Raw genomic sequence first — 21,157 nt, 5'->3', positions numbered from 1 at the left:
ACAGGACGCAGGGTGGGAGCCATGCACCCACAGGCTACAGAGTGGGAGCCCTACACCCACAGGCCGCAAAATGGGAGCCCTGCACCCGGGGGCTGCAGAGTGGGAGTCCTGTACCCACAGGCTGCAGGGTGGGAGCCCTGCACCCACAGGCTACAGAGTGGGAGCCCTGCACCCGGGGGCTGCAGAGTGGGAGTCCTGTACCCACAGGCTACAGAGTGGGAGTCCTGTACCCAGGGGCTGCAGAGTGGGAGTCCTGTACCCACAGGCTACAGAGTGGGAGTCCTGTACCCACGGGCTGCAGAGTGGGAGCCCTGAACCCACAGGCTACAGAGTGGGAGTCCTGTACCCAGGGGCTGCAGAGCGGGAGCCCTAAACCCACAGGATATAGAGTGGGAGCCGTGCACCCACGGGCTGCAGAGTGGGAGCCCTGCACCTGCAGGCTGCAGAGTGGGAGGAAGCTCAGTCTTCCTGTGGGGAATGAGGTCCTCACTAGTTCATTCTGGATTTTGCTTCCCAATGGCTGAGGCTCCAGCCTCAACCAGCAACCCCGGGCTCCTCCGCATGGGCAGTCTTGGAAGTTCATCGTCCTTGTCAGGTGCAAGGCTGAACCCTCCCCGCCCCCACCCTGAGGCCATCCTGGTTTCTCAACCTAATTTTATGAAACCACTCCCACCTCTTAATGGACTTTCCACACTTTCCCTTTCCTGTCCCTCCTGCCCCCATGCGGTGGAGCTCACAGAAATGATGGTTCCTGTTTTCAATTAAGCACTGTCCTAGCTGAGGCTACTTTGCTTCCCAAGTCCCGTTTCTTACCCCTTGTGCTGATGGCACCTCTGACACCACCAGATCTGGTAGGAATAGGCCTCCTGTCGATGAACAGAAGCCTGATCACCTTTCCAGGAGACTTGGAGCTCAGGCCTTGGGAGCTGACTGAGAGGCCAAGGCTCTTGATTGAGAAAATTTCTTGGGGAGAAACCCACACTTGAGGCTCTCCATTGTCTGCCGTCTACACAGTGAGGCCAACCTGGGGATGGAGCCCCTTGTACCCCTGATCTTGTCCAGATTCCTTCCCTGTGTGAGCCGGGGCTTCCTGGCTCCGAGGGGTCCCCCATCACCACCCCTCTGCTGCAGACTATGCTCCTGATGAGCCTCCCATGGAGTATTCCCCTCGGTAGCAGCCGGGGGTGCTCACATTCTAAAACACACAGACAGCACATGTATGCATACATGACATGTGCACACGTGTATGTATTCACATTCGCATAGATTTGCACATGTGTGTGTGTGACTTAGATGAAGCAGTTCAGAGGAAGGGATTACTAGTCACACAGTGCAGGTGTGTGTGCTGCAGGCTGTGGGACGGCACAGGAGAGCAATTCCTGAATATCGTCTTATTTACAGTCAGCGTCGTGGGATTGTTTGCAGAACAAGGGATGCGCTGTGCTTTGCGCACTGTTTTCGCACACAGTGAGGTGCTCAACAACCTTGAAACTGAGTCAGTCTCTGCTGGCCACATTTCTCTGTGATTTGAGTCCCAGGTTTGTCACTGGGTCCTGCCCAGTGGGAAAGTCCCCAGCACGGGACCCTTAATCCAAACCTGGGATTCTTCCTGGTGCTGCTTTCTCACTCCTCCCCCTTCCCGTTTGCTTCCTTCCAGTCCTGCCGAAGTCCTGGCCTTCCCACTGCCCCGGTGACAGTGCAGCTCCACCGCCATAGCTGCCACCTTCCCTGTGTCGTCAGCATGTGTAGCATTGCTCCTTGTTGGATGAGTGACAAGACCTTGTGCCAGGAGAGTCCAGGGGTGGGAGCTTTCTGTTTCTCTTTTAAATAAATTAAGAAAATTAACATGCAGATGTCAAGTTGTGTGTGTGTGAAACCGCAACCTCTTTAGCATCTCTCCAGATGCTGTTCCAACTGAAACTCCAGTCGCTGGTTCCTGAGAACCATTCCTTTCCCACTACAATCTAGGCTCTAGACAGTATCACATTCCTCCCTTCTACCTGTTGTAAAAGGATTAAAAGATTTATTTATTTACTTGAAAGAGTTACACACAGAGAGAATGAGAGGCAGAGAGAGAGAGAGAGAGAGAGGTCTTCCATCCTCTGGTTCACTCCCCAGGTGGCTGCAACAGCCGGAGATGTGCCGATCTAAAGCCAGGAGCCAGGAGTTTCTTCTAGGTCTCCCATGTGGGTGCAGGGGACCAAGGACTTGGGTCATTTTCCACTGCTTTCCCAGGTCATAGCAGAGAGCTGGATTGGAAGTGGAGCAGCCAGGACTCAAACCGGCACCCATGTGGGATGCTGGTACTGCAGGTGGTGGCTTTACCTGCTATGCCACAGCACTGGCCCCCTCACCAATTTTTTAAAATAAAAGTATTAACCATGCTAGGCATTCAACTGCCTTCAGCTTTTCTGCTTTTGTTTCACCTGTAGATCTCTCTGGTAGCCATCTTAGAGAGCGTGGCTTTGTTTAATATGCAGTTGGGTTGACTCCTGTTCTGCCTCATAGCTGGGCTGGCCAAGCCTATGAGATGTAGGATCATCAGAGAAAGACAAGAACAGAACTTTGGTTGCCTTCTTAGGGCAGCTGTGAGAGCTCAGAGTGAGGACATCTGTAATGTGTGATTTGTTTGGCGTGGGGATAGCAGTGGGGCTACACCTTGGCCACTCCTCCCTGCCCAGGCTCTGACTGCTGGGTCTGAATGTGTGTGAGGCACACAGGGGAGTTTCTCCCCCAGGTTTTCTGCCCAGGACCTGCCTGTTCATCCTATGGCACTCATGTTCCTGGCTCTGAATCCAGGACAGGTGGGCTTCGTCTGGCTCCTTTGTTTGTATTTGTCCTAGCTTAAGAACACCTGTCAACATGCACAGTGGGGCGGATAATCCTGATCCTAGATCAGGCAATGACCACAGGGCAAATGTGCTCTCCAGGGCCATGGGCACCGTTGAGGGGTCGAGTTGTGGCCAGGGAGTCTTCCATCTGCTGCCCTCTCTGCCTGCAAGACTTGTGGGGACCTCACCGAAGACTTTTCTTTGAGTGGGATTCATTTCTCCAGCTGGATTCTCAGAGAAGCTTTTACTCATTTTTTTTATTGCATAAGAGTTTGTCCTTGTTTGTTTACTTATTTTGCTCAGCCAAGTTCTCCCAAGTTCATTGGAATGACACATATATACTCTATCTCAAGAGCAGACACAACAGAGGAGGGAGCTGTACGTGAGTGCTGCTTTAGAATATTCATGCTGTCCTGCATTACTTGTCTATCAGGTCCTGATGACGACCTCATGAATCTTGGCCAAATGAGCAGCATGATCCTGGGTTCCCACTGATGAAGAATCTGCAGTAGGCAAAGTTCCTCAAACACCATCGACAGAAAACCCCCGAACAACACTTTGTGGCTTCCTAAGTAGTGGCAGAGGCTCACAGGCTGGGGCTCCAGGGGAGTTGGAGCTGGGGACACAGCAGGATTTGTTACTCTGATAGGAATCAGGGTGGCCACAGCCGTGGCTTAGATCAAGTGTCCAGGGCCCGAGGCCTGGGGTGTCTCTCAGCTCTGGCCCCTGTCTCCTCGGGAACTAGCATAACTCAGGTGCCTTGGCTTGCAGGCCAGCGCGCCAGGGAGAACAGTGGCAAGAGCGCTGACTGCGTATCACTGCTGCTGGGTGAGGTGAGAACACAGAGGTGAAATCCACAGAGGGATGGTGGGCTCCCAAGAGACCCCGCTTGCTGGAGGGTGCTCCTGTTGGTGTGGGTAACTATCCCTGGCAGGAGAGATGGACGGGACCAACGACAGCAGCCTTGGGGACTTCATCCTGGTGGGCTTCTCCCACCACCCCCTTCTGGAGAGGGTCCTGTTTGCGGTCATCCTGATCGCCTATGTGCTGACCCTGGTGGGCAACAGCGCCATCATCCTGGTGTCCCGGCTGGACCCGCACCTGCGCACCCCCATGTACTTCTTCCTCACCCACCTGTCCTTCCTGGACCTGAGCTTCACCAGCAGTTCCATCCCCCAGCTGCTCTACAACCTGAGTGGGCAGGACAAGACCATCAGCTACGCGGGCTGCTCCGTGCAGCTCTTCCTGTTCCTGGCGCTGGGGGGCGTGGAGTGCCTGCTCCTGGCCGTCATGGCCTACGACCGCTTCGTGGCCATCTGCAGGCCCCTGCACTACTTGGCGATGATGAGTCCCAGGCTCTGCCTGGGGCTGGTGTCCATGGCCTGGGGCTGTGGGGTGGCCAACTCCCTGGCCATGTCTCCAGTGACCCTGAGCCTGCCACGCTGCGGGCACCGGCATGTGGACCACTACCTGTGTGAGATGCCGGCCCTCATCCGCATGGCCTGTGTGGACACGGCAGCCGTGGAAGGCAGCGTCTTTGTCCTGGCGGTGGGCATCGTGCTGTGCCCCCTGGCGTTCATCCTGGTCTCCTATGGCTACATCCTGAGGGCAGTGTTAAGGATGCACTCCTCCTCGGGAAGGCACAAAGTCTTCAACACCTGCGGCTCGCACCTGACAGTGGTGTCGCTGTTCTACGGGAACATCGTCTACATGTACATGCAGCCAGGCCGTGGCAGCTCCCAGGAGCAGGGCAAGGTGCTCACCCTCTTCTACAACATCGTCACGCCCCTGCTCAACCCCCTCATCTACACCCTCAGGAACAAGGAGGTGAAGGGGGCGCTGAGCAGGCTGGTTTTGGCAAAACTAAGCTTCAGGAAGAAGTTGTAATAAGAGGCACAGAGATGAAGTGCTGTGTACAGAACATGGGAGCTTTCATTCTTTTACCGTGATTTCCATCAACAGCATCTGTGCGACTTTGGCAGAGTTCAACAGAGACATGTGGCCACTCTCAGCTTTCTTCTGCATGAATCACTCTGGGCCATGTGAATTCTGACATTCAAAGCCAGCACCCCTGGGTGTGAGCTCTAGGGCCTGTGCTGGTCTAAGGGGGGGTTCCCCATAACCCCCAGGGCTGGGTGGGCTCTCATCAGTGTGCAAGGGAGAGAGAGGAATGTGGAAGTGGGGGTTCTCACCTGCACTTCCAGAGATGCTAAACCATCACTTGAGAAGTGAAAATTCCACTTCGATTGCCCAGTGTTTTCAATATTTAATTTGTAATTACTTGAAAGGTAGCGTTAGAGAGAGAGGAGCGAGTGTAGACTGTGCAGTAACAGGTCTCGTTCCAGATCAGAGACCATTTTGATGAGATTCAGCATAAAGGCAGCAGTGTCACTGAAATCTGTGGGGGACTGCCACACTCAGGTCCCATTCCAGAGCGCCTGGGTCTGAGATCAGCTTCGTTCGGGACTCCAGCTTCCTGCCCGGGCACAGCCTGGGACACAGCCTGTGTGAGTGAGGGCGCAGCATGCCTGGGACTGAGTCCCACCTCCACGTTCATTCCAGCTTCCTGCTGAGGCAACCAGAAGGCAGCAGCTGATGCTCCCAACAGCCGTGTCGGAGACCCCACACATCCTGGGTGTCCTGGCTTCAGCCTGGCCCAGCCCTAGCTGGATCAGGCATCAGGGAGTGAACCAGTGGCTGGGGGATCTGCGTGTCTGTCTGTTTCTCTCTCTGCCTCTGTTTCTGCCTTTCAAATAAATACATAAAATATATATCAATAAATCTTGTAAGTCTATGATATACTTTCCTTCCCAACAAAGAAAATAGCAATTACATCTCACCTAGTTGAAGGGATTCTAGTATCTCACGGTTTTTACAGGGTAGCTTGCCCATCACCTGAGGTCACAGGAGATGGAGGATGTGGATGGGATTCCAAGGCACTCGGCAACAGAGATTATTAAGAAGGAAGAGCAGTGGCCCCTCAGGAAGTGCAGTACTGGATGGATGGGAGGCATCATGAGTGCAAGCTGTGTAGTGGGTCATTGCTGTCGTCACTGGTTTTATCAGGCAGACATGAGGAAGTCAACCTAAAAGTACAATTATATGCATACGTATAACCTAAGGACTTATGTATTTATTCCAAAGACAGAGTACTCCCACAGCAAGAATGTGGGCAGAGTTCTTCCTTCTTCTGTTTCACTCCCCAGGCCGCCTCAACAGCAAGGTGGCAGCCTAGCCTGCTGTGCCACAATGCTTCCCTCCAAATGCAATTATATTATGTATATGCAAACAAGTTGCTATGTGCAATTCATCATTGATTCTGTCAGATTGAACATGAGACAGAACAACAAAGCTAAAATCCACTGAGGCTTCATATTTTAGTGGCTGTTTCTGTCCAGAGCTGTAGCATGCTGTTGAAGTTCAGAACAATGCCAGGGCCACATTTCTTCACACTGCAATGTGATTTTCAATAACCATCCCTTCCCAAGAACTTTGGCTTGCGTCTTACTGTTCCCCTAACTTATTTGCTCTGTTTTGGTGAATCACAGCTTTCTGGGGCAGGTAGGAAGTACATCAAACTGGGAAACTTGAAAATCCTCCCAACCCCACTCAAGGTAGAATCTTTGGAGCAGATCCTCAGCTGGGGCATGTTAATGAGACTGTGTTTGTAGCCAAGGCTGGCAAGAGGCCACACGCCTCCATGGAACACTCCAGGGGCTGATGCAAGATGCGGACATGGAGGAGTGGACGCTTGGGGGGGGGGGGCAGGAAGACAGTGCCGCTGTGGGATGCGCCTGTGCGTCATACCTGTGCGCACACCCTGCTGCCTTCCTAGGATTCAGTGATTGGCTCAGCGTCTTAGCTCCAGAAGCTACATTTCTGCCACTCACTCTCCACAGTGTGGCTGGTTGCTCTCGTCTAGCTGCAGTCAAGAAATAAAGCATCTCCCACTGACAGCCACCCATCAATCTGTCAAGTGACTTACCTCTTAACCACTTCATTTTTTCCCATGGAACATCAATTAATCACTTCAACATTTCTGGTAAGGAATTTAGTTTTCATACCCAATTTTGGCAATAAAATTGGAAAATGCAGAATGGGAAATGATAGAATCTGTGCTAAATTTTCTATGATTGATCCAAGGGTTTTGTTGGAAAAACAAAGGCATTCATCTGTGCCTTCCAGTAGCGTTGAAGGGCAGCGTGAGGTTTAAGGCAGATGTGGCGAAGTCAGCATCACCCGAGTGAAAGGCTCCAGAAACTGCACAAACAGCGCCAGCAAAGCCCCAGCTTCCCGCAGTCCCAGAGAGGAGGAAAAGGAAAACCTGGATTTTCCAGGGCAGACAAATTTCCTAGCCCAGCATCAGGCAGTTTTGAGCCTGTGTCTCCCCCCACCCCATTTAATTTTTAGGTATTTTAATTGCAAAATAACTCAATTTTTCATTATGAACTTCAACCGCTTTTTTTTTTTTTAATTTGTGGTTGACTTTTAGGAATTGTCACTCTTTGTGCTGACACACATTTAACTGGTGGCCAATGGTCTCACTTGTATAATATCGATGGAAAGTGATTTATTAGTAAAATAAATACCGCTATGAAGTCTGACAGAAAGGTGCTGACACCCTACTCAGCTTAAATTGACACATTTATTTGACCTTTCCCTCCAATGACCTGAACATTATTCTATGCAGAATAGGCAATAATTTCATAATGATAGTCACTTTACACATTTATTGCTCATTTAGAAGTATAGATATATCACCTGTCACCATAAAAAATCATGTGCTAATGATTTCCAATTAAAAGTCTCTTGGCCGGTACCGAGGCTCACTTGGCTAATCCTCCGCCTGCAACACCGGCACCCCGGGGTTCTAGTCCTGGTTGGGGCGCCAGATTCTGTCCCGGTTACTCCTCTTCCAGTCCAGTTCTCTGCTGTGGCCCGGGAGTGCAGTGGAGGATGGCTCAGGTTCTTGGGCCCTGCACCTGCATGGGAGACCAGGAGGAAGCACCTGGCTCCCAGCTTTGGGTCCGTGCAGCGCACCAGCCATAGTGGCCATTTAGGGGGTGAACCAACAGAAAAGGAAGACCTTTCTCTCTGTCTCTCTCTCTCTCTCTAACTCTGCCTTTCAAAAAAAAAAGTCTCTTAAACTTCAGAATAAGAAAATGCTTTTGTGAACCAAAAGCCTTGGTGGTTTTACAATTGTTCTCTAAAACTCACAGATCTCCTTGACGATGTAGGCAGAGTAACTGAAAAGATTGTAGTTTACGTGACATCCTATTTCTTATCGAAATAAGGGTGCTTAGAGACTGCTGACCGCGTCCTCACGGCAGCCCTGTGGGTGCTGAGCGTCTGCTGGCCGGGTCCCCCAGGACAGTGCCTCCGCAGTCTGCCACCATGGACAACGCGAGCTCCACGGCAGACTTCGTTCTCCTGGGGCTCTTCAACCACACGCGAGCCCAGCAGCTTCTCTTTGCGCTGGTCCTGATCATTGCCTTCACCTCTGTGGTGGGCAATGCACTCATGCTTCTCCTGATTGCCCGGGACCGCCGGCTCCACACGCCCATGTACTTCCTCCTGAGCCAGCTCTCCCTCAATGACGTCATGCTGGTTTTCACCACGGTGCCCAAAATGGCTGCCGACTACTTGACCGGAAGGAAGTCCATCTCCCGCACGGGGTGTGGGTCGCAGATTTTCTTCTTCCTGACCCTGGCCGGCGGGGAGAGCTTCCTCCTGGCGGCCATGTCCTACGACCGCTATGTGGCAATTTGCCACCCACTGCGCTACCTGGTTTTCATGAGCTGGCGCTTATGTCTGCAAGTGACCGTGGGGTCGTGGATCCTGGGGGCTGCTGACGGCCTCCTGCAGGCTGCAGTCACCCTGAGCTTCCCGTTTTGCAGGTCACGTGAGATCAACCACTTCTTCTGCGAGGCTCCCGAACTGATGCGCCTGGCCTGTGCCCGCTCGTCTGTCTTTGAGTATGCCATGTACATCTGTTGCGTGTTGATGCTCCTGGTCCCCCTCTCCCTCATCCTGATCTCCTACAGCCTCATCCTGGCTGCTGTTCTCCACATGCGCTCCACAAAAGCCTGCAAGAAGGCCTTGGCCACCTGCTCTTCCCACCTGGCTGTGGTGGGACTCTTCTATGGAGCCACCATGTTTGTCTACATGAGGTCCAGGTCCTCCAGGTCAGCCAGCCATGACAAAGCTGTGTCGGCCTTCTATGCCATCTTCACACCCATGCTGAACCCCCTCATCTACAGCCTGAGGAACAGTGAGGTCAGGGGTGCCCTGAGGAAGTGTGTGGCTCAGGGCGTCGCCCTGGCCGGCAGGATTCCATTCCTCTGCCTCTGCTTTTGTGTCTCGGCAAAGTGACTGCATGGGGCGTCCGTAGAATTCTCTGTACCCCCTCTCCATGGGTGTGCCTCGGCTGTCCCCCAGCAGATCCTGGATGCTCAGATGGTGCTGAAGCCTAAACCCGCACACCTTTTCCCTGTGCACATGCACAGGCTGTGCTGTGATGGTGGCAGCTTGTGGTCCTGCGGGGAAACGGACAAAAACTTCTGTTTCCTCCACAGTTTCACAGAAGAGTTTGTTCTATCACAGACCTTCCCAATGTCAGGGTCCATTTTTCTTGTTTCCTTCTTAAGTTGAGAATATTCACCTTTTCTTTGATAAGACTTATTTATTTATTTGAAGGAACAGCAGGGTGGGAGGAGAGAGAGAGAGAGAGAGAGAGAGAGATCTTCCATCCATTCCCCAAATGGCTGCAACAGCCGCAGCTGGGCCAGGTTGCAGCTGGCATCCTGGAGCTCCATCCTGGTCTCCCCCGACTCCAGGAGCGCCCATACTTGGAGTATCATCAACTGCCTTCCCAGGTGCATTCACGGGGAGCTGGATCAGCAGCTGAGCACCTGGCACTGGAATCAGCTCTCCAGGATAGGATGCTGGCATCGCTCAGTGGCTCACTATCTCACTGACACTTGCAGGAATCACTTCGTGGATTCTTTGCCGTATGCCAGTGGCCAGCATCTCTTCCCTTGCACCTTAGGGTGCTGACAAAGGCATGTATGGCTGCTTGATGAAAGCACGGCCACATTCCCACAGAGGGTGCAAGAACCCAGACAGCCTCTGGGTGACCAACAATGGGAAGCATATACGGCGTGGATACCTGGTGGCAGGAGGGCTTCATGGCCAGGGCAGGGTGGCGTGGGGCCGAGTGAGAATGCACTTTGCTATCAGATCTACACGCAGTTTAAACTTCACCATTATTTCTGAAAATTTCCTCTTAATACTTCAGAACCACACCTGAGGACAGGCGACTGACAACTCAAGAGCCAAAGCAACGTTATGTGGGCAGGGGTCGAGGGGTGGGCTGCTGGGTGAGCTCGCACATCTGTGTCTGCTTGCTTTCCTTTGCATTGTAGGTGAATTTATGGCCACTCCTTTGCTGAGCTGTCAGACCAAGACAAACTGAATTGGTGTGAATCTAGGAACCACCATTCCTTTGTGAAATGGTCTCTTCCATACCCCAAAATTGATTCTTTGCTCAAGGACTGAGTTAACTCATTGTTCACACTGTTTTGAGGATCCGTGGCTGCCCTTTGTTTCTGAGGGAGGTCTGATTCTCAGGTGGTAGTGTGTCTGAACCTGTGGTGCTGGCAGCACCTGCCCTGGAACCCACTCCTACCCCCAGGAGAAGCAGCGTCCCCCGCCCCAGACAGATCCCTCTTGCCCTTTTCCAGTGCAGACGCTACCCCAGATGCAAACATTTGTCAGCTTTAGATCCCATCTTTCAGTGTGACCTTCGTGTCATCGGAAACCAACTATAGGTGTTTTTTTTTTAATCCTGTTTTGTCTCTCAGCTTCACATCTGTTGGAAGATTTCTCCACATTTTTAGTTCATCACTATTTGCTGTTTTAATTCCACTGAGTACATCACTATTGGTTTTCCCATCACGTGTTTAATGTTTGAAAATTGCTATTTATTTGAAAGGAGGGAGAGATAGCAAAGAGCCAGAGATAGAGAGAGAGAAAGAGAGAGAGAAACATGTCCACCTGCTGTTTGCTCCCTAAATGCCCAGTGAGGCCAGAGCCGGGAGTCGGGATCACAGTCCAGGCCTGCCATGTGGTCGGCAGGTGCCATTTTTCTGTTTGGATCCATAGCCTAAAGCTGCTTCCTGGAATTGTGTTTTTATTTCCCTTACTAGACAGATGATGAAGATTTTTATAAAACTGTTTCAAGCCAGTTGTTGTTTTGCATTACTTGTAACCCACACAAGGTCCAAATAGTCCCAGTGCTATAAACCTGTGCATCCTAGCAACTCCAGTGATGCAGTAGTTACTTGTTTGGCTTTTAGCTTGCATTTCTGGGAAGGCTAGTGATATTGAAGTCTAGATTAGATTGTTGCCGCATTGTGTGCCTTCTTTTGTTGGCTGGCATTTAGTTTTGAAAAACAAAAGCCAAACAAAACACTGAGATATTTCACAGCCAACCTAGTGCTTCACTCATAGACAGTACGTGAAATTCATAAAGCTTGCTGGTATTTTTCAGAGCAAACTATATGTTGAGCTGTTACCTATGTGTTTCAATTCGAAGTCTGAAGACTAAATATGCTAATTAAATGTGTATTTATGTAACACTTCTTTCCCATTATCTCCATTTTTCCTTAAACTGTAAATTTATTTGTTTCTCTTAGTTGTGATTTGTAACAAAAGGTTAGGGACCTGCTGAAGGAACGGAACTGTTGTAAATATGAAAGGCAGGTGAAGAAGGACAAAACAGTGTCAATAAAGCTAAATTTCAGGTGTTCAGAGTCTATTTCTTATCTTCTGCTGGCAAAAGATTATCCATCCATAATAATTTTTGGGTAAAAATTTTGATATTTTGAAAGAGACTATTCATTTTGCTAAGGATATATATATGTATATATATACTTATACATATATATTTATATGTTCTCTAAAAAGAAGACAATTAAATGCAAAATTAGTTGTAAAAATAGTTTAGAACAACATTGCTAGATAATAATTGTTTGCTTCTCCTTTTGTTAATTTGCTTTAGTTTGAATTCCTCTTTCACAACTTTCCATGGTTCCACTTTGGTCCTTGACTCTCTGAGACGTGAATGGCAAGCAGAGGGGTCCACAGGTGTCAGGTGCGTGGGCTGGTGGCTCCGCAGGGCCCTGCATCTTGAGACTGGAGATCAAAGACCTGAAGACTGTGCCTGGGACAGACGTCATGGCTCTGCATCTTGGATGGGTCACAGCCACTTCACAGCCCCACGCCCGTGTGCTCCCATAGCACCTCTGTATGTTCACCAAAGCTGCTTCACTGGCTGTTTTGGTTCCACGTTTAAGTCCTGGCCGGTGGGCTGCTGTGCCTCTCACCCAGATGCGGTAAAACAGCTTAACTGGGGCCGGCCTTGTGGCACAGTGGCACCCCTTATTGGAGTACCCGTTCAAGTCCCAGCACCCTGCTCCTCATCCAGCTCCCCTCCAATGGCCTAGGAAAGCAGTGGAAGTGGCCCACAGACTTGGGTCCCTGCTACCGCATGGGAGACCAGGATGGAGTTCCTGGCTCCTGGCTTCTGCTGTGGGCACTGGGGAGTGAACCAGCAAAATGAATTCTCTCTCTCTTCCTCTCTCTCTCTCTCTCTCTCTCTCCCTTTCTTTTGATGCTCTACTTTTCCAATAAATAAAGAAGTAAATCTTTTTGAAAAGCATTTTTATCAAAAAAACAAGATAGCGTAAAATAGTTTTCATTCTTCTCCACCCCCCACCCCGTATTTCTACAGCTTGCTGATTGTTTCACCTTCATTTTCCATTTTTATTGATTAAGATTTCATCAGAGGCAGGTTCAGAGGTAAATCTCATTTTTGAAAAGTGGGGAGGTTATTGGGATGAAATCACTGTTCCTGTCCACACAGGTTTGAGCGCAGGGTCTGACCTGGGAAAGTTGCCTGTAGCCAGTGCCAGCTGGGGCGGTGGGACTGAACCCCCCACTAGCTCTTGAGGACAAAAGGAGTTGTCACGTGGGGTGAGTGAGACAGGCTTGTGGGGATCGGAGGGTGAGTGACAGCACTCATCCCGGCGTCAGCCGCGTGTCTGCTGCCTTTACCGAAGCTGTGGGTTCCCTGGTGGGCGCTGACCGGCTCTCGAATCAGCTGTCAAAAATGAGCGGGAACAGAACACTGGGACGAGGTTGGCTGACTCTGCACAGGACAGCCAGAGTCCATCACGGGGCCTGGGCCAGCGCTCTGGGCCACTCAGGACAGAGGGATCTGACGTCAGGGCTCAGGAAAGCAGAGTTTTTGATACTATTCTTGACTTTAAAAATGTATTTGAAAGCCAGAATTACAGAGGGAGAAAGAGGCAGAGACACAGAGATCTTCCATTCTCTGGATGGAGCTAGAGCTGCCAGAACTCAAACCCATGCTCACATGTTGCCACGTTGCAGTGACAGCTTAACCTGCCGTGCCACCACGCAGGCCCCAACAAACACTGACTTTGAATCTTGCTTTGTGCAACCAATGCAGACCCACGCTGTGTCTCCCCTCCCCCAGACACTCTGCACTACCCCAGGGACTGGCCTTTCTGCCTGCCTCACTCTCGGTGGCCGCGTGCGCCCTGCTCTGTCCCCCGGGGCTCGGCTCCCCTTGATGCTGCCTGACATCACCAGCTCCAGTCAGGGAGCAGCGCAAGCATCTTCCAGGTCTCCTTGCTGCTCCCCACATCTGCCCCCGGGCCTGCACCCGCAGCCAGTCTGCAGCAGTCTGTTCTGCTGCGGGACACAGCGTCATGGCCATCTGGCTGTCTGTGTGGAAGAAGTAACGGGCTGACCAACAACCTGCTCACTACACAGCACAGCTGCCCAGGCTCTGGGACCCACAGGAACCTTCACTTTCAAATGCCTCCACTACAGTAAGAAAATGCTTTGTGCACCACTGCTTGGGGTGATGGCGTGTGTAGCCAGGAAGAATCAGGCTCTGCCATGAGTAAGAGATGGGGTAAACAGGACTCAATCATAGAAGCACGTGCAGCTTTTAACTCACTCGCAGGGGCCAGAGCCAGGTTTGGTGGCCGCAGCAGCTGCTGGGGTGTTGGCAGTGCTCACAGCCCCTCGGGTCTGATTCTTGCAAAAAGATTGCAGGGACCTGCACCACCATGAAATCCAACAGGAAATAGGCAAGACGGGTGTGTGTCTGCAGTCCCCCAGCCAGCTGTCCTAAGTGCCCAGAGTTCAGCTGTTTGACCGCAGTCTACTGGCTCCGAGTGAGGAGAGCAGTGTGCCAGTGCAGGTGCTGCTCAGTGGAAGGACAAGCGGAGACCGGTGTGTGTGTGTGTGTGTGTGTGTGTGTGTTGGGGGAGCTGGGGTAGATGCTCCCATGTCCCCATGGCACTGGGGCCTCCCTCAGCTCTGCAGAGCCACCTGTAGGGAGTCCCAGGCAGCGAGCGCGTGTGCAGTCTGACATGCATGAGCCAGTGCGCTCTGCGATGCTCCACTGTGCTCTGACACCTCCAGCCCCTCACCTGCCTCAACCTCCCTGGTACCCTGCACTCTCTGCCTCGTACACATTGGCTTAGACCCATATTTAGAGAATATGGAAATAATAACAGTTATAGAAATCCTTGTATTATCAGAACAACAATGTTAACATTGCTTCTGAATATTTACTGTCAGGCTGTGTTCTCTCGCTCCCTCCCTCCTTCTCTTTCTCTCTCCACACCCCCATCTCTCAATGCTCGGTTTTTAAATTTTTCAATGAGAAAGTTAAAAAATTATTATCAGATAATAAAAGATATAGATGTGAAATCAGATGTAGTATTGCTAGGATTTTCATTAACAATTCTTTTCCAAGTAAACATTTTCCAGACAGGCTTGAGTTGGTGCTTTTTTTATATCTTGTGCTTGCCTTTTTCGGTCAAAAATGTAATGTAGGAAATGATGGGATATAATAATGATGACCTTATTAATGTGTAGGTCTAACAAGATTAGTGGATAAATAACCTCCAGTTTGTAAAAGCTTAAAGAGGTATTTTGTATCCTTTATCCGTTTAATGAAAGGTCTGGTAGAAGATGAAAATTCTGTTTGAGTCCAATTTAGCCGAAGTTAGTGAGTCATGGTGTATTTTAAGACACTCCCTGAATACAAGGTGCACAGTGGATCTGAGGGCAGCACAGTTGGTGAGTAACGTCCCAGGGAGAGCAGGTGCAGCTGTGGGCTCAGCTAGAAATTGGACTTCAGGCAGGGAAGAAGCAGTAGAGCCTCGTACGCTGGCCAGCTAGGAAGAGTCTGATGCCCTCATTGAAACAAACATTAAGTTCCAAGGAGTTTCATCGACACCATCAGTTTGAATGTTTGTACTCAACTGGTTGGGCTGATTGGCTCGAGAACTTAGGGAGCCTAAGTTACTTTTGTGAATGAAGACCTTTTGCAGGTGTGGCGAGACATCCTTGTCACACCCGCAAACACATGTGTTGCATCACCCACGGTTGTTTGGAAGAAGGGTGGCATGTCTGGGAAGGTGACGCATTGTGCGGCTGTCACTCTCTGCCCCTTCCTCTGTGCCACAGTCTGTGCTTGCTGAGGGAGAAGGGGCTGAAGCTCTGTGTCTCTGAGAACAACAGCCTGAGGGTAAGTCCTGCACCAAGCTGACTCCTGCTTCTTCTGCACTAGAAAACTCACCGTAGAAAGCCAGGGGCAGACTCTCAGAAGATGCAATGGAAATTTCCTAGAACACAGACTCAGAAACTTTATTGAAAAACTTGAATCCCAAAAACAGATGGAGCACGTATCCCCTGAAGCCCCTGAGCTCCTCGAAGAGACTGAGAGGGAGGGTGGTCACGTCTATTCTCCAACATCGGGTCTCAGAAACAGCATCTGGAGACAGAAAGAGGCCAGACTTGATCTCAGGAGGAGCTGGCCTGGGTGGGGGAGGCTGCAGCAGGTGGGACCTTGACCTCAGGAGGAGCTGGCCTAGGCAGGGGAGGCTGCAGCAGGTGGGACTGTGACCTCAGGAGGAGCTGGCCTAGGCAGGGGAGGCTGCAGCAGGTGGGACTGTGACCTCAGGAGGAGCTGGCCTAGGCGGGGGAGCCTGAAGCAGGTGGGACCTTGACCTCAGAAGGAGCTGGCCAAGGAGGGGGAGGCTGAGGCAGGTGGGACCTTGACCTCAGGAGGATCTGGCCCAGGGAGGGGAAGATTCAACAGGTGGGACCCTGACCTCAGGAGGAACTGGCCTAGGTCGTGGCGGCTGCAGCACGTGGGACCTTGACCTCAGGAGGAGCTGGCCTAGGCAGGGAAGGCTGCAGCAGGTGGGACCTTGACCTCAGGAGGAGCTGGCCTAGAAGGGGGAGGCTACATTAGTTGGGACCTTGACCTCAGGAGGAGTTGGCCTAAGTAAGGGAGGATGCAGCAGGTGGGATCTTGACTGCAGTAAGGGGCTGGCCTAGGTCTTGGAGCCTGAAGCAAGTGGGACCTTGACCTCATGAGGAGATGGCCTAGGCATGGGAGGCTGCAGTAGATGGGACCTTGAACTCAGGAGGAGCTGGACTGGGTGGGGGAGGCTGCAGCAGATGGGACATACACCTCAGGAGTTGCTAGCCTGGGTGGGTGAGGCTGCAGCAGGTGGGACCTTGACATCTGGTGGAGCTGGCCTAGATGGGGGAGGCTGAAGAAGGTGGGACCTTGACCTCAGGAGGAGCTGGCCTGGGTGTGGAAGGCTGCAGCAGGTGGGACCCTGAATTAGGAGGAACTGTCCAAGGAAGGGAGGCTGCATCAGGTGGGACCTTGACCTCAGGAGGAGCTGACCTAGGTAAAGGAAGCTGCAGCAGGTTGGACCTTGACCTCATGAGGAGCTGGCCTAGGCAGGGGAGGCTGCAGAAGGTGGGACCTTGACCTCAAGAGGAGCTGTCCTAGGCGGGGGAGGCTGCAGCAGGTGGGACCTTGACCTCAGGTGGAGCTGGCCTAGGTAGGGGAGGCTGCAGCAGGTGGGACCTTGATCTCAGGAGGAGCTGGCCTAGGTAAGGGAGTCTGCAGCAGGTGGGACCTTGACCTCAGGAGGAGCTTGCCGAAGTAAGGGAGGCAGCAGTAGTTGTGAACTGGACCTCAGGAGGAGCTGGCTTAGGTGGGGGAGGCTGCAGCATGTGGGACCTTGACCTCATGAGGAGCTGTCCTAGGCGGCGGAGGCTGCAGCATGTGGGACCTTGACCTCAGGAGGAGCTAGGCTAGCTCGGGTAGGCAGCAGCAGGTGGGACCTTGACCTCAGGAGGAGCTGGCCTAGGCAGGGAAGGCTGCAGCAGGTGGGACCTTGACCTCAGGAGGAGTTGGCCTAAGTAAGGGAGGATGCAGCAGGTGGGATCTTGACTGCAGTAAGGGGCTGGCCTAGGTCTTGGAGCCTGAAGCAAGTGGGACCTTGACCTCATGAGGAGATGACCTAGGCATGGGAGGCTGCAGTAGGTGGGACCTTGAACTCAGGAGGAGCTGGACTGGGTGGGGGAAGCTGCAGCAGATGGGACATACACCTCAGGAGTTGCTAGCCTGGGTGGGTGAGGCTGCAGCAGGTGGGACCTTGACATCTGGTGGAACAGCCCTAGGCATGTGAGGCTGCAGCAGGTGGGACCTTGACCTCAGGAGGAGCTGGCCTAGATGGGGGAGGCTGAAGAAGGTGGGACCTTGACCTCAGGAGGAGCTGGCCTGGGTGTGGAAGGCTGCAGCAGGTGGGACCCTGAATTAGGAGGAACTGTCCAAGGAAGGGAGGCTGCAGCAGGTGGGACCTTGATCTCAGGAGTAACTGTCCAAGGAAGGGAGGCTGCATCAGGTGGGACCTTGACCTCAGGAGTAGCTGGCATAGGCAGGGGAGGCTGCAGCAGGTGGGACCTTGACCTCATGAGGAGCTGGCCTAGCAGGGGAGGCTGCAGAAGGTGGGACCTTGACCTCAAGAGGAGCTGTCCTAGGCAGGGGAGGCTGCAGCAGGTGGGACCTTGACCTCAGGTGGAGCTGGCCTAGGTAGGGGAGGCTGCAGCAGGTGGGACCTTGATCTCAGGAGGAGCTGGCCTAGGTAAGGGAGTCTGCAGCAGGTGGGACCTTGACCTCAGGAGGAGCTTGCCGATGTAAGGGAGGCAGCAGTAGTTGTGAACTGGACCTCAGGAGGAGCTGGCTTAGGTGGGGGAGGCTGCAGCATGTGGGACCTTGACCTCATGAGGAGCTGTCCTAGGCGGCGGAGGCTGCAGCTTGTGGGACCTTGACCTCAGGAGGAGCTAGGCTAGCTCGGGTAGGCAGCAGCAGGTGGGACCTTGATCTCAGGAGGAGCTGGCCTAGGCAGGTAAGGCTGCAGCAGGTGGGACCTTGAACTAAGGTGGAGCTGGCCTAGGCATGGGAGGCTGCAGCAGGTGGGACCTTGACCTCAGGAGGAGCTGGCCTAGGCGGGAGAGGCTGCAGCAGGTGGGACCTTAACTTCAGGAGCAGTTGGCCTAGGCAGGGCAGGCTGCAGCAGGTGGGACCTTGACCTCAGGAGGAGCTGGCCTAGGCAGGGGAAGCTGCATCAGTTGGGAACTTGACCTCAGGAAGAGCTGGCCTAGGCAGGGAAGGCTGCAGCAGTTGGGACTTTGACCTCAGGAGGAGCTGGCCTAGTTAAGGGAGGCTGAAGAGGTTGGGACCTGGACCTCAGAAAGGGGCTGGCCTAGATATGGGAGGCAGCGGATGTGGGACCTTGACCTCAGGAGGAGCTGGCCATGGGCGGGGAGCCTGCAACAGTTGGGACCTTGACCTCAGCAGGAGCTGGCCTAGGCGGGGGAGGCTGCAGCAGGTGGGACCTTGACCTCACGTGGAGCTGGCATGCGTGTGGGACGCTGCAGTAGGTGGGACCTTGACCTCAGGAGGAGCTGGCCTAGGCGTGGGAGGCTGCAGCAGGTGGGACCTTAACCTCAGGAGCAGCTGGCCTAGGCAGGGCAGGCTGCAGCAGGTGGGACCTTGACCTCAGGAGGAGCTGGCCTAGGTAAGGGAGGCTGCAGCAGGTGGGACCTTGACGTCAGGAGGAGCTGGCCTATGCATGGGAGGCTGCAGCACTTGGAACCCTGACCCCTGGAGGAGCTGGCCGAGGTGGGGGAGGCTGTATTCGGTGGGATCGTGACCTCAGGAGTGACTGGCCTAGGTCAGGACGGCTGTAGTAGGTGGGACCCTGACCTCAGGAGGAGCTGGCCTAGGCAAGGGAGGTTGCAGCAGGTGGGACCTTGACCTCAGGAGGAGCTGGCCTATGCAGGGGAGGCTGCAGTAGGTGGGACCTTGACCTCAGGAGGAGCTGGCCTATGCAAGGCAGGCTGCAGCATTTGGGAACCTGTCCTCAGGAGGAACTGGCCTAGGTGGGGGAGGCTGCAGCAGGTGGGACCTGGACCTCAGTAAGGGGCTGGCCTAGGCGGGGGAGGCTGCAGCAGCTGGGACCTTGACCTCAGGAGGAGCTGGCCTAGACTGGGGAGGCTGATGCAGGTGAGACCTTGACCTCAGGAGGAGCCGGCCTATGCAGGGGAGGCTGAAGCAGGTGGGATATTGACTGCAGTAAAGGGCTGGCCTAAGTCTAGGAGATTGCAGCAAGTGGGACCTTGACCACAGGATGAGTTGGCCTAGACTGGGGAGGCTGATGCAGGTGGGACCTTGACCTCAGGAGGAGCTGGCCTAGGTGGGGGGGCTGCAGAAGGTTGGACCTTGACCTTAGGAGGAACTGGCCTTGGTGGGGGAGGCTGCAGCAGGTGGGACATATACCTCAGGAGAAGCTGGCCTGGGTGAGTCAGGCTGTAGCTGGTGGGACCCTGACCTCAGGTGGAGCAGGCCTAGGCATGGGAGGCTGCAGCAGGTGTTACCTTGACCCTAGGAGGAGCTGGCATAGGCAGGGGAGGCTGCAGCAGGTGGGACCTTGACATCAGGAGGAGCTGGCCTAGGCAGGGGGAGGCTGTAGCAGGTGGGATCTTCAAGTCAGGAGGAGCTGGCCTAGGCGTGGAAGGCTGCAGCAGGTGGGACCTTGACCTCAGGAGGAGCTGGGCTAGGCGGGGGAGGCTGCAGCAGGTGGGACCTTGATCTCAGGAGGAGCTGGCCTAGGCAGGGGAGGCTGCAGCAGGTGGGAACTGGACCACAGAAAGGGGCTGGCCTAGATATGGGTGGGAGCGGTAGGTGGTACCTTGACTTCAGGAGGAGCAGGCTTAGGCAGGGCTGGCTGCAGCAGGTGGGACCTTGACCTCAGGAGGAGTGCCCCGCGTGGGTGAGGCTGCAGCAGGTGGGACCTTGACCACAGGAGGACCTTTCCTGTGTGGGGGACGCTGCAGTAGGTGGGACCTTGACCTCAGGAGGAACTGGCCTAGGCGTGGGGGCTGCAGCAGGTGGGACCTTAACCACAGGACGAGCTGGCCTAGGCAGGGGAGGCTGCAGCAGGTGGGACCTTTACCTCAGGAAGAGCTGGCTGAGGCGGGGGAGGCTGAAGCAGGTGGGACCTTGACCTCAGTAGGAGCTGGGCTATGTCGGGGAGGCTGTAGCAGGCGGGACCTTCACTCGGTAAGGGGCTCACCTAGGGATGGGAGGCTGCTACACGTGGGACCTTGACCTCAGGAAGAGCTGGCCTAGGTAAGGGATGCTGCAGCATGTGGGACCTTGACCACAGGAGGAGCTGGCCTATGATGGGAGGTTGCAGCATGTGGCACCCTGAGATCTGGAGGAGATGGCCTAGGGGTGGGAGCCTGCAGCAGGTGGGACCTTGACCTCAGGAGTGCTGGCCTTGGTCAGGGAGGCTGCAGCAGGTGGGACCCTGAGCTCATGAGGAGCTGGCCTAGGCAAGGGAGGTTGAATCAGGTGGGACCTTGACCTCATGAGGAGCTGGCCTCAGCAGGGGAGGCTGCAGTAGGAGGGACCTTAACCTCAGGAGGAGCTAGCCTGGGTGGGGATGGCTGCAGCAGGTGGAACCTTGACATCAGGAGGAGCTGGCCTAGGCAGGGGAGGCTTCAGCAGGTGGCACCTGGACCTCAGAATGGGGCTAGCCTAGATATGGGAGGCAGCGGTAAGTGGGACCTTGACCACAGGAGGAGCTGGCTTAGGCAGGGGAGGCTGCAGCAGGTGTGACCTTGAATTCAGGAGGAGCTGGCCTAGGCATGGGAGGCTGCAACAGTTGGGACCGTGACCACAGGAGGAACTGGCCTGAGTGGGGGAGGCTGAAGCAGTTGGGACCTGACCTCAGGAGGACCTGGCCTAGGCGGGGGAGTCTACAGCAGGTGGGACATACACCTCAGGAGAAGCTGGCCTGGGTGGGTGAGGCTGCAGCAGGTGGGACCCTGACCTCAGGTGGACCAGG

General features: G+C 53.8%; 2 protein-coding genes across 2 annotated transcripts; both read left to right on the top strand.

Annotated features, from left to right (window-relative positions):
* The first annotated feature begins 3,767 nt into the window (after positions 1–3,767).
* LOC149125893 (olfactory receptor 2W3-like) lies at positions 3,768–5,133 on the top strand. The gene has a single exon (XM_089334615.1). It carries the CDS (start codon positions 3,771–3,773, stop codon positions 4,716–4,718), a length of 948 nt encoding a protein of 315 aa, XP_089190741.1. The 5' UTR covers positions 3,768–3,770; the 3' UTR covers positions 4,719–5,133.
* A 3,092-nt stretch (positions 5,134–8,225) lies between these two features.
* LOC127489738 (olfactory receptor 2T8-like) lies at positions 8,226–9,203 on the top strand. The gene has a single exon (XM_051830048.3). It carries the CDS (start codon positions 8,226–8,228, stop codon positions 9,201–9,203), a length of 978 nt encoding a protein of 325 aa, XP_051686008.2.
* Positions 9,204–21,157: the final 11,954 nt, after the last annotated feature.

Source organism: Oryctolagus cuniculus, chromosome 6 (assembly GCF_051225735.1).
Source record: "Oryctolagus cuniculus isolate XC-2025 breed Fujian yellow rabbit chromosome 6, ASM5122573v1, whole genome shotgun sequence".
NCBI classification, from domain to species: domain Eukaryota; kingdom Metazoa; phylum Chordata; class Mammalia; order Lagomorpha; family Leporidae; genus Oryctolagus; species Oryctolagus cuniculus.
This window is presented reverse-complemented; position numbering and strand designations above follow the sequence as displayed.

Excerpts from the sequence above, each read along its gene's own strand:
- LOC149125893 (XM_089334615.1), top strand. The coding sequence starts at position 3,771 with ATGGACGGGACCAACGACAGCAGCCTTGGGGACTTCATCCTGGTGGGC.
- LOC127489738 (XM_051830048.3), top strand. The coding sequence starts at position 8,226 with ATGGACAACGCGAGCTCCACGGCAGACTTCGTTCTCCTGGGGCTCTTC.